Below are 16850 nucleotides of genomic sequence, written 5' to 3'. Positions count from 1 at the left end.
GTTGATCCATTGTCTGAGGTTGTGAGCAACGGCGTCAGGGTTGGCAGGCTCTGCGGGTGGGCTACGGGCGAGGGTGGTGGAGAGTTGGTCTTTGGTGACTTTGCTCCAGCAGCGGCGTGGCATCTGTTGAGAGCCCGAGGTCTCGAAGGGATGGTGGCTGGCCCTTGCCCTGCATATTGGAGTTGGCCATCCTCTGCCTCGCTCTAACTTGAAGGTTTTTGGCGTGAAGGTGGAGCAGAAGTTGCAGTCCTTGCTCTCCTGGTCGACTGGTAGGCAGAGGTTGCAAACCGGGTGCTGGTCCTTCTGCGCGTACTTGTGGTGGCAGTTACGGCAGAATTTAAATGGTGTGTTGTCCATCTCCTGCGTTCAGGGGGCCCCCTGAGCGCGCATTCTCCGATGGACGTCGAAGTTCTGGAAGTTCTCCTGTTCCTTCGTCGCCCCCTTCGATGGTGTAGTCTCTCGTCGTCTTTTCCAATTGTTTTTGTCCAAAAAAGGCTTTTGGTGTCTTCTTTCTCCAAAAATGTCTGGAGCCCTCTCAGGAACGATCCAGACCCAACCGCGGAAAAAAGAATCTGAAGATGGCGACCAAGGGTGGCAGCTTCCGCAGGAAGAGTGCCGACGTCACAGGAAGGACACCAAAAGGTGGGACGTCGACGCCCACCTGGGCTACTAAGAACAAAACAAAGAAAAGACTACGATTCCGGACCCAACCACTAGACTGCGGAATAATGCACAGCATAGTGAATCCAGAAAGATTCACGCTGCAAAAGTGTATGTATAGGCATTTATACAGCGCACTACTTACCCGGAGGGTCCCAAGGCGCTTCGACCGCTGCGAAACCCTTCCTGGCTTCCCTGAGAGATGGTCCCTTAATGGGTATCTCCAGGGTGAGACCAGGCATCCCCGGCGGTCTGGTGGGGCCGTTAGTGAAGATGAGGCAAGTTAATGCCCAGAGTTGCCGAGTGTGATCGCTGATCAGAGTGGGCACCGAGGCGAGAGAATTATCGAGTCCGCTGACCCTGGTCCAGAAACCTGCCGCGCCGGGAATCGAACCCTGGTCCCGGGCCGTCCTCTGCTCTCGGGTCTGCCGCTTCTAACCAGTGAGCCACACCACACTAGCCACACTACTTCACAAGTGGAAATCTCTCTGCTCAGCAAATCAGTTGTGTCGAGCCAAAACCATCAGCAATAGCCTGGGTGAGTATGGCTTGTCTCCTCCGAGACCATAAGCATTACTGTCGCATTCAGGTCCCATATTATATGGGATTAACAGCCCAAAAGGCACGCTATTTTCACAGACCACATTTCTAGGCTGGCTGAAGAGAACATTCTTTTGCGTAAGGTGTCCAGCCTTTGGGACTCCCTATCTGGTGGAATGTTAGGGAATGTGCCGGGGTTAATCCTGAACGTGGAGGCTTGGACAACCAAACTCTCTGGGGCGGGGCACTGGGGGAAGAAACTGGGAAGCCCAGGAGCAGGGGAGATGGCGGGAGGCAATCCTTCTATGCACAGGACCCCATGTGCGATGCTTGTACCAGATCCCGAGTAGGACGCCTGTAAGAGCTTCACTGAAGGAGTGTAGGTGTTCAGAAGGAGAGACTCCCAGCTGAGTGATCTGCATCAAGACATTTGTATTTACTGCTTAGAGGATGCCGTAAGTTCTGGACCTCAGCCACCCTGAACACCACCATTGCACAAGAGGATCCCTCCTCCGTAGCCAATGTAGGAGAGACCAGGCTAGTGTCCGGTGAGGTGTCTAACCCACTGGCCTCTGCCAGTTTCTCATACCAGTTGTCCTGTTCTTCAGGGAACTGGTAACCATAAGGGACCATAGACCTCTCCCATTTGTTTCCCTCCCCAGGCCTATTGAGTAAATAATGCACTGGTTCTGCTCCGGGGAGCATGGATCCGGCTCGATGCTGAAGTCGGGAATAACCATGGGGCCGGCACTGGAGCAGGCTTCGAGGACGGTCTCAGTCTCGTCAACGGCTCTGCTCCAGATACAGCAAGGGATTCATGGGGGCTGGATCCATGCAGAGGGTGAATCCGCCGGCATGGATCCAGTAGGGGCCCCTCCCAGGCCTATGGGGCTTGGAGGCGCTCCATAAAGTACGGGACACACAAATATGAGGAGCACGGCCTCATAAAACTCTTTCAATTGGGCGGTGATCGCTCCGGCAAAATCAGGGAAGCACAGACCTGGATTCAGTTTCCGCTGACTCGTGTGGCTTTGCTCCCTCATCTCGCCAAAAGACTTTGATGGACATGGTGAAGTTGTGTTTGAGGGACTTCCCCAAATTCCCTAAAGATTTTGAATGTGACTAAGACCACCGGGATGGGACGGGCTCTGAAAACGGTCCCAGGACCTTCCGTGCAAACATGACCTCGAGTATCATGGAGTTGACCAGGCGTTGGGTGGCGTGGAGCTGGAGGAAGCACTCCTTCAGCGCTTTGTGTGTATGGCGCAGCAGTCCTTGCAGGCCTTAGAGTTGTGGTCTTGCTTCAAGCACCACAAACACACCAAGTGGGGGTCTGTCAAGTGACATTTGCCAGTTACAGGCCCCACATGTTTTTCAAACCAGCTGGTTTCTTAGATGACATATCTACACACCAGATAAATCTCAAAAATGTTTGGCAAAAAGCTAGTCAAAAAGCCACTGAGCTGTAGCTCAGGCCAGAGCAGCACTATCTGGCACGGAACGGAAAGAACGGACGTCAGCCCAAAGGTGATGCCGATATAGGTACCGTGCACGTCACTCCTAGCGCCAATAACGCCACGCAGAGCCACCTACTAGCGTGCAGGTGTATTGCTTGAAAAGCTATTCCCGATCCAGTGCAATGCCTGGGGATCATTCTTAAACTAAGGCCTCTGTGGTTAGAAGTGTCTCTCTGACAGAGTAACACGGTTTGTCACTTAATGTGAGTGATAAATGTATTCACTGCATTATGGGCAATAACCGCCTCAAAGAGGAAGGCTTACATTTTCAATCTGGTTACTCTCTAAAAGTCAAAGTCCAAAAAGAAGGTGCTTGGCAATTCAACAAGTTCACAGTAGTACCCATCTCCTGTGGTTCCAAACTAATGCTAGTGACAAGTATTACATAATTGCCCAAAGGTTTGTCTGACATAAGAAAATGAGCAGAGAAACAAGTTGCACACGTCCGACCCCAACACTAGCTGGCAGGAGTGTGCAGAGCATGTGTCTACAGCCACACATGCCATGAACAGAGCGTTACCTCAGGTACCAACACTGTGGACTTCTGTTGGAGAAGCATGTCTATCTCTTCTTTTCTGATGCTTGCCTTTTGGGTCTAGGTTGGTCCTGCTGCCTCAATTTGTTTGCCCACAGTATTTATTTCTTTGCTTTATTTATCTGGACTGAGCCGTGTGGTAATGCTAGGTCACTGATCAATACCTGCAGAAGGATGCCGAGGCATGAGGGACGTTGAAGGAGGATAGACCTTCTGGGAACAGGCAGCAGACTTCTGGAAAAGTTTACTAAAACACATCAGGCGAATGGAAGACTTCACGTTTTGTAATAATTTAAACTGGTTTGTTTGCTGTAACATTCTCCGGGTTGACTCTCCGCTTTGGCATCTTCAGATAAAAAAAATTGAAGCTCCAATAATTCAGCTGATACAAGTGAACTTAATAATGTTAATAAAGTATATGGAAGAAAACTAGCCCAGTGTGATATGCACTCATCATTTCAAGAAGGTGCTGTAAAAGTCATTCTTTGCCACCCCACCAGCTGACCCTATGACCCTTTCCCAGACTCAGAGCCCCTCACACTAGTCATGGTCATTACTGCTGGCATGGCAGTGTTGATAGTCCTATGGAACTCCCCTGATTCTGTCGCCCTTCAGTTCCCAGCCAAGCCTGACTGCTCTGCCACCTTCACGGATCTGGAAGCCTTATAGCTCCTTCGATAACCGGTCACCCCCCCCTCATACCCCGGTCACCTCCCCTCATACCCCGGTCACCTCCCCTCATACCCCGGTCACCCTAGATCTCCCTGGCCATCTCTATAGCTGCTCTGCTAACCTTATGGACCTGACGGCCATAAAGCTCCTTCAATAGCCCGGTCACCCCCCCTCATACCCCGGTCACCCTACATCTCCCTGGCCATCTCTATAGCTGCTCTGCTAACCTTATGGACCTGACGGCCATAAAGCTCCTTCAATAGCCCGGTCACCCCCCCTCATACCCCGGTCACCCTACATCTCCCTGGCCATCTCTATAGCTGCTCTGCTAACCTTATGGACCCGACAGCCATAAAGCTCCTTCAATAGCCCGGTCACCCCCCCTCATACCCCGGTCACCCTAGATCTCCCTGGCCAGCTCTACAGCTGCTCTGCTAACCTTATGGCCCTGACGGCTATAAAGATCCTTCAATAGCCCGGTCACCTCCCCTCATACCCCGGTCACCCTAGATCTCCCTGGCCATCTCTACAGCTGCTCTGCTAACCTTATGGACCTGACGGCCATAAAGCTCCTTCAATAGCCCGGTCACCCCCCCTCATACCCCGGTCACCCTAGATCTCCCTGGCCATCTCTACAGCTGCTCTGCTAACCTTATGGACCTGACAGTCATAAAGCTCCTTCAATAGCCCGGTCACCCCCCCTCATACCCCGGTCACCCTACATCTCCCTGGCCATCTCTATAGCTGCTCTGCTAACCTTATGGACCTGACGGCCATAAAGCTCCTTCAATAGCCCGGTCACCCCCCCTCATACCCCGGTCACCCTACATCTCCCTGGCCATCTCTATAGCTGCTCTGCTAACCTTATGGACCCGACAGCCATAAAGCTCCTTCAATAGCCCGGTCACCCCCCCCTCATACCCCGGTCACCCTTGATCTCCCTGGCCAGCTCTACAGCTGCTCTGCTAACCTTATGGCCCTGACGGCCATAAAGCTCCTTCAATAGCCCGGTCACCTCCCCTCATACCCCGGTCACCCTAGATCTCCCTGGCCATCTCTACAGCTGCTCTGCTAACCTTATGGACCCGACAGCCATAAAGCTCCTTCAATAGCCCGGTCACCCCCCCTCATACCCCGGTCACCCTAGATCTCCCTGGCCAGCTCTACAGCTGCTCTGCTAACCTTATGGCCCTGACGGCTATAAAGATCCTTCAATAGCCCGGTCACCTCCCCTCATACCCCGGTCACCCTAGATCTCCCTGGCCATCTCTACAGCTGCTCTGCTAACCTTATGGACCCGACAGCCATAGAGCTCCTTCAATAGCCCGGTCACCCCCCCTCATACCCCGGTCACCCTAGATCTCCCTGGCCAGCTCTACAGCTGCTCTGCTAACCTTATGGCCCTGACGGCTATAAAGATCCTTCAATAGCCCGGTCACCTCCCCTCATACCCCGGTCACCCTAGATCTCCCTGGCCATCTCTATAGCTGCTCTGCTAACCTTATGGACCTGACAGTCATAAAGCTCCTTCAATAGCCCGGTCACCCCCCCTCATACCCCGGTCACCCTACATCTCCCTGGCCATCTCTATAGCTGCTCTGCTAACCTTATGGACCTGACAGTCATAAAGCTCCTTCAATAGCCCGGTCACCCCCCCTCATACCCCGGTCACCCTACATCTCCCTGGCCATCTCTACAGCTGCTCTGCTAACCTTATGGACCTGACAGTCATAAAGCTCCTTCAATAGCCCGGTCACCCCCCCTCATACCCCGGTCACCCTAGATCTCCCTGGCCATCTCTACAGCTGCTCTGCTAACCTTATGGACCTGACAGTCATAAAGCTCCTTCAATAGCCCGGTCACCCCCCCTCATACCCCGGTCACCCTACATCTCCCTGGCCATCTCTATAGCTGCTCTGCTAACCTTATGGACCTGACGGCCATAAAGCTCCTTCAATAGCCCGGTCACCCCCCCTCATACCCCGGTCACCCTACATCTCCCTGGCCATCTCTATAGCTGCTCTGCTAACCTTATGGACCCGACAGCCATAAAGCTCCTTCAATAGCCCGGTCACCCCCCCCTCATACCCCGGTCACCCTTGATCTCCCTGGCCAGCTCTACAGCTGCTCTGCTAACCTTATGGCCCTGACGGCCATAAAGCTCCTTCAATAGCCCGGTCACCTCCCCTCATACCCCGGTCACCCTAGATCTCCCTGGCCATCTCTACAGCTGCTCTGCTAACCTTATGGACCCGACAGCCATAAAGCTCCTTCAATAGCCCGGTCACCCCCCCTCATACCCCGGTCACCCTAGATCTCCCTGGCCAGCTCTACAGCTGCTCTGCTAACCTTATGGCCCTGACGGCTATAAAGATCCTTCAATAGCCCGGTCACCTCCCCTCATACCCCGGTCACCCTAGATCTCCCTGGCCATCTCTACAGCTGCTCTGCTAACCTTATGGACCCGACAGCCATAAAGCTCCTTCAATAGCCCGGTCACCCCCCCTCATACCCCGGTCACCCTAGATCTCCCTGGCCAGCTCTACAGCTGCTCTGCTAACCTTATGGCCCTGACGGCTATAAAGATCCTTCAATAGCCCGGTCACCTCCCCTCATACCCCGGTCACCCTAGATCTCCCTGGCCATCTCTATAGCTGCTCTGCTAACCTTATGGACCTGACAGTCATAAAGCTCCTTCAATAGCCCGGTCACCCCCCCTCATACCCCGGTCACCCTACATCTCCCTGGCCATCTCTATAGCTGCTCTGCTAACCTTATGGACCTGACAGTCATAAAGCTCCTTCAATAGCCCGGTCACCCCCCCTCATACCCCGGTCACCCTACATCTCCCTGGCCATCTCTATAGCTGCTCTGCTAACCTTATGGACCCGACAGTCATAAAGCTCCTTCAATAGCCCGGTCACCCCCCCTCATACCCCGGTCACCCTACATCTCCCTGGCCATCTCTACAGCTGCTCTGCTAACCTTATGGACCAGACAGTCATAAAGCTCCTTCAATAGCCCGGTCACCCCCCCTCATACCCCGGTCACCCTACATCTCCCTGGCCATCTCTATAGCTGCTCTGCTAACCTTATGGACTCGACGGCCATAAAGCTCCTTCAATAGCCCGGTCACCTCCCCTCAAACCCCGGTCACCTCCCCTCATACCCCGGTCACCCTAGATCTCCCTGGCCATCTCTACAGCTGCTCTGCTAACCTTATGGACCCGAAGGCCATAAAGCTCCTTCAATAGCCCGGTCACCTCCCCTCAAACCCCGGTCACCTCCCCTCATACCCCGGTCACCCTAGATCTCCCGGGCCATCTCTACAGCTGCTCTGCTAACCTTATGGACCCGACAGCCATAAAGCTCCTTCAATAGCCCGGTCACCCCCCCCTCATACCCCGGTCACCCTTGATCTCCCTGGCCAGCTCTACAGCTGCTCTGCTAACCTTATGGCCCTGACGGCCATAAAGCTCCTTCAATAGCCCGGTCACCTCCCCTCATACCCCGGTCACCCTAGATCTCCCTGGCCATCTCTACAGCTGCTCTGCTAACCTTATGGACCCGACAGCCATAAAGCTCCTTCAATAGCCCGGTCACCCCCCCTCATACCCCGGTCACCCTAGATCTCCCTGGCCAGCTCTACAGCTGCTCTGCTAACCTTATGGCCCTGACGGCTATAAAGATCCTTCAATAGCCCGGTCACCTCCCCTCAAACCCCGGTCACCCTAGATCTCCCTGGCCATCTCTACAGCTGCTCTGCTAACCTTATGGACCCGACAGCCATAAAGCTCCTTCAATAGCCCGGTCACCCCCCCTCATACCCCGGTCACCCTAGATCTCCCTGGCCAGCTCTACAGCTGCTCTGCTAACCTTATGGCCCTGACGGCTATAAAGATCCTTCAATAGCCCGGTCACCTCCCCTCATACCCCGGTCACCCTAGATCTCCCTGGCCATCTCTATAGCTGCTCTGCTAACCTTATGGACCTGACAGTCATAAAGCTCCTTCAATAGCCCGGTCACCCCCCCTCATACCCCGGTCACCCTACATCTCCCTGGCCATCTCTATAGCTGCTCTGCTAACCTTATGGACCTGACAGTCATAAAGCTCCTTCAATAGCCCGGTCACCCCCCCTCATACCCCGGTCACCCTACATCTCCCTGGCCATCTCTATAGCTGCTCTGCTAACCTTATGGACCCGACAGTCATAAAGCTCCTTCAATAGCCCGGTCACCCCCCCTCATACCCCGGTCACCCTACATCTCCCTGGCCATCTCTACAGCTGCTCTGCTAACCTTATGGACCAGACAGTCATAAAGCTCCTTCAATAGCCCGGTCACCCCCCCTCATACCCCGGTCACCCTACATCTCCCTGGCCATCTCTATAGCTGCTCTGCTAACCTTATGGACTCGACGGCCATAAAGCTCCTTCAATAGCCCGGTCACCCCCCCTCATACCCCGGTCACCCTACATCTCCCTGGCCATCTCTATAGCTGCTCTGCTAACCTTATGGACTCGACGGCCATAAAGCTCCTTCAATAGCCCGGTCACCTCCCCTCAAACCCCGGTCACCTCCCCTCATACCCCGGTCACCCTAGATCTCCCTGGCCATCTCTACAGCTGCTCTGCTAACCTTATGGACCCGAAGGCCATAAAGCTCCTTCAATAGCCCGGTCACCTCCCCTCAAACCCCGGTCACCTCCCCTCATACCCCGGTCACCCTAGATCTCCCGGGCCATCTCTACAGCTGCTCTGCTAACCTTATGGACCCGAAGGCCATAAAGCTCCTTCAATAGCCCGGTCACCTCCCCTCAAACCCCGGTCACCTCCCCTCATACCCCGGTCACCCTAGATCTCCCTGGCCATCTCTACAGCTGCTCTGCTAACCTTATGGACCCGACAGCCACAGAGCTCCTTCAATAGCCCTCTGAGCTTCACACGCAGCGTCCTGTCACCTAGCTGCTCTGCAGCCACCTCTATGGATCCTTCAATAACCCTGGGGCTCATCTTCAGGCTGTACTGTGTTCATGGTGGGATTGTGGCCCTCCTATCCCTACGGCTCTCCTGCTGGCCTGAAAGTCCCCTTGCCCATGTGTCTCTCTTGTGAAGGTGGAAGCTCTAGGCTGGTTTTGTGGCACTGTTGCAGACAACTGGCCGACTACGATTCTCCCTCCCAAACCTTCAGTTCTCCTGACGGCTTCACAGCTTTCCTGGTGCACAAACAGGTTCCCGACTAGTCCTCCATCCTCCCAGAGGTCCTTTCTGCTTTGCTCAAGCCGTTACATGTTTCCCTGGCATCAGTGCCTTTGTTTCTAGGGCAGCAGATGTGTTTACTCTCGACTGTGGCTCAGGGGACTCTCAGAATGAAATCACCCTGGTGCATGGATCCACAGGCTGCAGCCTCATCAATAATACAGAAGGAAAAGGAAAGCTGCTGAGTGAAGGGAAGAGGGCAGCCGCCAGGAAGACCAAATGCTAATTCTAAACAGTGGGGGCCACCCGAGCTATAGCGGGGCCACTGGAGCTACCCGGTGATTTATTAAAAATAAAGACTGAATGAGCTACGGGGCCAGCCCCCCCCCCCCCCCCCCCCCCGTTCAAAGAGTTCATCAAATATTCAGAAGATACATCCCACTACTTCAGTCAGAGGAACAGAAGGCTGTGCTTCAGACACAGCAGGAGATGGCTACCGAAGAGAGCGCATCAATGGAATGAGAGGGCGGTAAGCACAAAGACATCATGTATACTGCGCAAGAACAGATCATGACTGCTTCTGTGCACACCAGACCCTGTGCAGAGGGTCAGCGTTGAATGAAGGTGGAACAGAAGGGCCAAGCCTGGTATCTGTGTGATGAGAGAAGAGCGCGAGCGAGCGCACAAGCACACACACAGCCACACACACACAATGGTGTGGCCGACTACCTCTAAAGGCTGCGCATCCGACAGGATGCAAACCTGCGGATATGTGCCAGCATTTTATTATTGTCTTTAAGGCACTACATGGTCAGGGTCCTGATTTTTTGACTCACCAATTTCGATGGTACACCCCCAAAAAAACCTCCGCTCACCAGGAGCCAAATTTGTGAGCGAACCACCCACGAAGAAAGCCTTGTTGGGTGGATGGGGGGAACTTATAATTCCACCCCAGCTACATTTCACTCTGTGCCACCCTGTTCTCAGTAGAGTTGAGCTACTAGCGCCAGGAAAACCTCCGGGTAACAGTGTGCTCTACAAATATAATGAAAATAACAGCAGTCACCAAAGTTCTGCAGACACAAAAATTATAAAATCAGACACTAACACCCACTCCAGAAATCCTAACACCCGCTACCAAAGGGAAACTCCAAGGTCTGGTCTAAGATGGAAACCCCAGAATCACATATGGAGTAGGCCAGAAGCCATACTAATGGCAAGAAATATGAGATATATAAATATATGGTACTACACATAAAATCGCAGCCCAAGTGGACCACACATCACAAGAACACAAGGCCCAAACCCATATCTCCATTGTCCCAAATATTCCCAGTTACAGGAACTCTTCGGATACCAATACTTACTTTGTCCACCTCGTCGCTCCAGAGCTACAGGGCGGTAGAGTAACAAGACAACAAGTGAGTGTCACACAGTTCATGGAGAGGCAAATACAACAAAAACGTACTGTCAATAACAATGAAGGTAAGCAACAAACACTTGGGTAGGGCGACAAGTAACAGACAAGAGAAGGGTGGGCAGTAGGCAGCGCCGACCTAGGCAGAGTGGCAGGCTGCACCGACCTGGGCAGGGCAGCAGGCAGGGCAGACGACAACTATGCAAGGCAACAGGCAACACAGACAAGACCCAAGCAGGACAGGACTTGCAGATGTATACAAGGTGGAATTGCACTGCACAGTGCTAACAGTACCATCACCAACATGCAACTCTTCTCATGATAAAAGCAGAAATCCCTTCTCTCAGCATGTATCGGGACAGTTGAGGAGCCCTACCTTATAGGGAAGACTCAGGATACCGTCTGTAATGGAGGGTTTTTGGGTAAGGCTTTACATAGACTATCCGGGACGAGGAACCATCCCCTACATGCAGGCATTACATACCACTCGCTGCCACCTACTGCTGCATGGAGGACGTGAGGAGGGTACGTACGTTACAGATGCTGGCAGGGTTTAGGCTAAGCATGCTGCTGCGTCGTGACAGTAATCTGAAATGTGGCAATGACCAAACATGCAGAGGAGACGTGTGGTGCAAAGTAATGGTGGCCATGGGCTGAGATGAGGTGATCAAGGTAGCAGCTGGAGAGAGGCAGCACAGTACTGAGGGCAGGGTAAGCAGAGCCAGCAATAGTGCCCCCTTTCTTAATTAAAGCCCACCCATAAGACTAAGAAAAATCAGTGAAGCTTAGGAAAATCAGATGAAGCCTTGTGGTCACTGCATTGGCAGACCAAGGACATTTCAAATCTATGCAAATATTTAGGTCTTTTATAGACAATCCTCTTCCTTCACATATACCCCCTGAGAGACACCCAGGAGGTACAAACAACTGGTTGCCTTGGCACAAAGGGGCATCCGAGCAATATCTTGTGGCAAGACCTTGTGTTTTACATGTCTGGCAGGCTTCACATCCGGTAAGTGTGGCCTCTTTCATCTGGAGCACCTCACTTATGTTACTGATGTTATAGAAGACCTCACTCACTGCTTCTACCCCACTCAATATGCACAGCCATCCTTTTTCAACCTATCACTTTCCCACTTGTAACCTCACTCCCTAAAACGGCCCTAGTCTCATATCCATCCACTCGCAGGTACCCGTTCTTCAGCCACATACCCTTCTCCCATATCACATTCAATGCCACCCTCACCCACTTTCCAGAAACATATATTTGAGGGAGAGGTAATCAGCCTAAAGTTCTTGAAATAATTTGGCCATGAGTATTCCCTGCAGACAGATTGAAGTTATGATTTTAAGAAATCTGACACTATTCTTCAAACTAACGGTGATGTAAACAACATCACTTCCACTCCCTATCCCAGACTCTTTTCCTGGCCCTAGCCATATCCTTTCTTTTCCCATACCCTTTACTCCCATCCCTGCCACATGCCCAGGCTCCCTTCCATGCCACACGCCCAGAGTCCCTCCCCAGCCACACGCCCAGAGTCCCTCCCCAGCCACACGCCCAGACGCCCTCCCCAGCCACACACCCAGACGCCCTCCTCCCGCCAGACGGCCAGACACCTTCCTCCCACCATACGCCCAGACACCCTCCTACCGCCACACGCCCAGACATCCTCCTACCGCCACACACCCAGACACCCTCCTCCCACCACACGCCACACGCCACACGCCCAGACACCCTTCTTCCGCCACACGCCCAGACACCCTCCTCCCACCACACGCCACACGCCCAGACGCCCTCCTCCCGCCAGACGGCCCGACACCCTCCTCCCACCACACGCCCAGACACTCTCCTACCGCCACACGCCCAGACACCCTCCTACTGCCACACACCCAGACACCCTCCTCCCACCACACGCCACACGCCCAGACACCCTTCTCCCGCCACACGCCCAGACACCCTTCTCTCGCCACCCGCCCAGACACCCTTCTCCCACCACACGCCCAGACATCCTCCTTCGCCACACGCCCAGACACCCTCCCCCGCCACACACCTAGACACTCTCCCCTCCCACCACACGCCCAGACACCCTTCTCCCGCCACACGCCCAGACACCCTTCTCCCACCACACGCCCAGACACCCTTCTCCCACCACACGCCCAGACACCCTCCCCCGCCACACGCCCAGACACCCTCCCCCGCCACACGCCCAGACACCCTCCCCCGCCACACGCCCAGACACCCTCCCCGCCACACACCTAGACACTCTCCCCTGCCACACACCCAGACTCCCTTTCCTGCCACACACCCAGGCTCCCTTCCCGCCACACACCCAGGCTACCTTCCCGCCACACACCCAGGCTCTCTTCCCGCCACACACCCAGGCTCACTTCCCGCCACACGCACACACAGGCTACCTTCCCGCCACACGCACACACAGGCTACCTTCCCGCCACACGCACACACAGGCTACCTTCCCGCCACACGCACACACAGGCTACCTTCCCGCCACACGCACACACAGGCTACCTTGCCGCCACACGCACACACAGGCTACCTTCCCGCCACACGCACACACAGGCTACCTTCCCGCCACACGCACACACAGGCTACCTTCCCGCCACACGCACACACAGGCTACCTTCCCGCCACACACACACATACGCTCCCTTCCCGCCACACACCCAGGCTCCCTTACCGCCAGACGTCCAGACACCCTCCCCCGCCAGACGTCCAGACACCCTCCCCCGCCACACGCCTAGACACCCTCCCCTGCCACACACCTAGACACCCTCCTCTGCCACACACCTAGACACCCTCCCCTGCCACATGCCCATGCTCCATTCACGTTTAAGGGAGTACAAGTATAGTTTAACACAGTAAACCAATGTGTGCTATCAATGTGTTAACTATCGCGGATAGTTTGTTTATGTATTTCCATTGACCTAAGCTCCCGCCCACCTGTTGCCTGAAAAACTTTGTTTATTTATGGTTTATGTTTTCCGTTTGTGTGATTTCTGTGTAAATCGGATGCAGGATTGTGTCCCACTGTATTGTTTGTTTGCTCTTTTTTGAGTATTTGCTATTTTTCTAACTGATTAAAACTGTGTCCGGCTGGACACCAATGAATATAGGACTCATTGAAGACTATATTTTATCTGTTTGTTCCTACAGTTCATGCTCCATTCACGCCACACACCCAGTCTCAATTTCCGCCACACACCCAGGCTCTCTTCCCGCCACACACCCAGGCTCTCTTCCCGCCACACACACAGGCTCTCTTCCCGCCACACACCCAGGCTCTCTTCCCGCCACACACCCAGGCTCCCTTCCCGCCACACACCCATGCTCTCTTCCCGCCACACACCCAGGCTCCCTTCCCGCCACACACCCAGGCTCTCTTCCCGCCACACACCCAGGCTCTCTTCCCGCCACACACACAGGCTCCCTTCCTGCCACACACCCAGGCTCTCTTCCCGCCACACACCCAGGCTCTCTTCCCGCCACACACACAGGCTCCCTTCCCGCCACACACCCAGGCTCCCTTCCCGCCACACACCCAGGCTCCCTTCCCGCCACACACCCAGGCTCTCTTCCCGCCACACACCCAGGCTCTCTTCCGGCCACACACACAGGCTCACTTCCCGCCACACACCCAGGCTCTCTTCCCGCCACACACCCAGGCTCTCTTCCCGCCACACACACATGTTCCCTTCCCGCCACACACCCAGGCTCTCTTCCCGCCACACACCCAGGCTCTCTTCCCGCCACACACCCAGGCTCTCTTCCCGCCACACACCCAGGCTCTCTTCCCGCCACACACCCAGGCTCTCTTCCCGCCACACACCCAGGCTCTCTTCCCGCCACACACCCAGGCTCTCTTCCCGCCACACACCCAGGCTCCCTTCCGCCACACACCCAGGCTTTCTTCCCGCCACACACAGGCTCTCTTGCCGCCACACACACAGGCTTCCCTTCTCGCCACACACCCAGGCTCTCATCCCGCCACACACCCAGGCTCCCTTCCCGCCACACACCCAGGCTCCCTTCCCGCCACACACCCAGGCTCCCTTCCCGCCACACACCCAGGCTCTCTTCCCGCCACACACCCAGGCTCTCTTCCCGCCACACACTCAGGCTCCCTTCCCGCCACACACCCAGGCTCTCTTCCCGCCACACACCCAGGCTCTCTTCCCGCCACACACCCAGGCTCTCTTCCCGCCACACACCCAGGCTCCCTTCCCGCCGCACACCCAGGCTCTCTTCCCGCCGCACACCCAGGCTCTCTTCCCGCCGCACACACAGGCTCTCTTCCCGCCACACACCCAGGTTCCCTTCCCGCCACACACCCAGGCTCTCTTCCCGCCACACACCCAGGCTCCCTTCCCGCCACACACCCAGGCTCCCTTCCCGCCACACACCGAGGCTCCCTTCCCGCCACACACCCAGGATCCCTTCCCGCCACACACCCAGGCTCCCTTCCCGCCACACACCCAGGCTCCCTTCCCGCCACACACCCAGGCTCCCTTCCCGCCACACACCCAGGCTCCCTTCCCGCCACACACCCAGGCTCCCTTCCCGCCACACACCCAGGCTCCCTTCCCGCCACGCACCCAGGCTCCCTTCCCGCCACACACCCAGGCTCCCTTCCCGCCACACACCCAGGCTCTCTTCCCACCACACACCCAGGCTCTCTTCCCGCCACACACCCAGGCTCCCTTCCGGGCACACACCCAGGCTCCCTTCCCGCCACACACCCAGGCTCCCTTCCCGCCACACACCCAGGCTCCCTTCCCGCCACACACCCAGGCACCCTTCCCGCCACACACACAGGCTCCCTTCCCGCCACACACAAGGCTCCCTTCCCGCCACACACCCAGACTCCCTTCCCGCCACACACCCAGGCTCTCTTCCCGCCACACACCCAGGCTCTCTTCCCGCCACACACCCAGGCTCTCTTCCCGCCACACACCCAGGCTCTCTTCCCGCCACACACCCAGGCTCCCTGCCCGCCACACACCCAGGCTCCCTTCCCGCCACACACCCAGGCTCCCTTCCCGCCACACACCCAGACTCCCTTCCCGTCACACACCCAGGCTCCCTTCCCGCCACACACCCAGGCTCCCTTCCCGCCACACACCCAGGCTCTCTTCCCGCCACACACCCAGGCTCTCTTCCCGCCACACACCCAGGTTCCCTTCCCGCCACACACCCAGGCTCCCTTCCCGCCACACACACAGGCTCCCTTCCCGCCACACACCCATGCTCCCTTCCCGCCACACACCCAGGCTCCCTTCCCGCCACACACCCAGGCTCCCTTCCCGCCACACACACAGGCTCTCTTCCCGCCACACACCCAGGCTCCCTTCCCGCCACACACCCAGGCTTCCTTCCCGCCACACACCCAGGTTCCCTTCCCGCCACACACCCAGGCTCCCTTTCCGCCACACACACAGGCTCCCTTCCTGCCACACACCCAGGCTCTCTTCCCGCCACACACCCAGGCTCTCTTCCCGCCACACACCCAGGCTCTCTTCCCGCCACACACACACACACACACACAGGCTCCCTACCCATCACACACACAAGACACAGGCTCCCTTCCCACCACACACACCCGGCTTGCTCGCCTTCGGACTCAAGCATCCATCTTGAACCCTCTCCTCATTTAGGAAATATGTTACGAATTGGAAAAAAGGCCCAGTCGCTACATTTGTCATTGTCAGAAACATTGAGCCAGGAGTATAATCGTAAACCTGACAACAGTAATCTGGTGATTCCTCAGAGACTTCTGAAGAACTGCACAAAAACAGCACACCCACACAACAGAAAAAGCAAGAGGTGAAAGCAACACAAGGGACTGAACACAGATGGCAACAGCTCCAAAACCTCAAGGGATGACCCGGTCTCAATCCTCCATCTCAGCACAAAGACTTCAGGCTGTGGTGAATCTTCAAAACAGTAACTGTGATACTAGACTCATGGCATGCCAACATGGCACAGCGGTGACTTTAGGGCGAGGATCACACATGAGATTCAGGGTTACGATGCCATAACCCACTTTTAAATGCCCCTTACAGTAACAAAATGGTTCCAGGCTGAGGTAGAAGCATAACTGATGAGCTTTTCTGTGAACAGAAACACACATTTTCTACTCTAAGCCACTCCTGAGCCCTGAACCGTGCCATTAGCTGCATGGACACCAAGTGCTGAGGTTTGAGGCTCCAAATACATTATATACAACTTTGTGGATGCTGAGCCCTAAGTGTGCCTCCCTGAACACCCTCTGACATTATCAAGAGCCTCCAA

At 55.5% G+C, this 16850-nt stretch overlaps 1 protein-coding gene across 6 annotated transcripts in view; it reads right to left on the bottom strand.

Annotated features, from left to right (window-relative positions):
* SH3GLB2 (SH3 domain containing GRB2 like, endophilin B2) overlaps nucleotides 1-16850 on the bottom strand; it is a 260034-nt gene that overhangs the window by 41457 nt on the left and 201727 nt on the right. For 4 of the 6 annotated variants that reach the window (XM_086924853.1, XM_086924854.1, XM_086924855.1 and 1 more), the window contains one exon: nucleotides 10491-10514. The exons of the other annotated variants lie outside the window; for them this stretch is intronic. In XM_086924853.1, the coding sequence (XP_086780979.1) occupies nucleotides 10491-10514 (24 nt within the window). The remainder of the gene's footprint in view (nucleotides 1-10490; nucleotides 10515-16850) is intronic. 6 annotated transcript variants of the gene reach the window in all.

Source organism: Lissotriton vulgaris, chromosome 5 (genome assembly GCF_964263255.1).
Source record: "Lissotriton vulgaris chromosome 5, aLisVul1.2, whole genome shotgun sequence".
Taxonomy (NCBI): Eukaryota; Metazoa; Chordata; class Amphibia; order Caudata; family Salamandridae; genus Lissotriton; species Lissotriton vulgaris.
The sequence above is the reverse complement of the archived record's forward strand: the minus strand, read 5'-3'. Positions and strand labels throughout refer to the sequence as shown.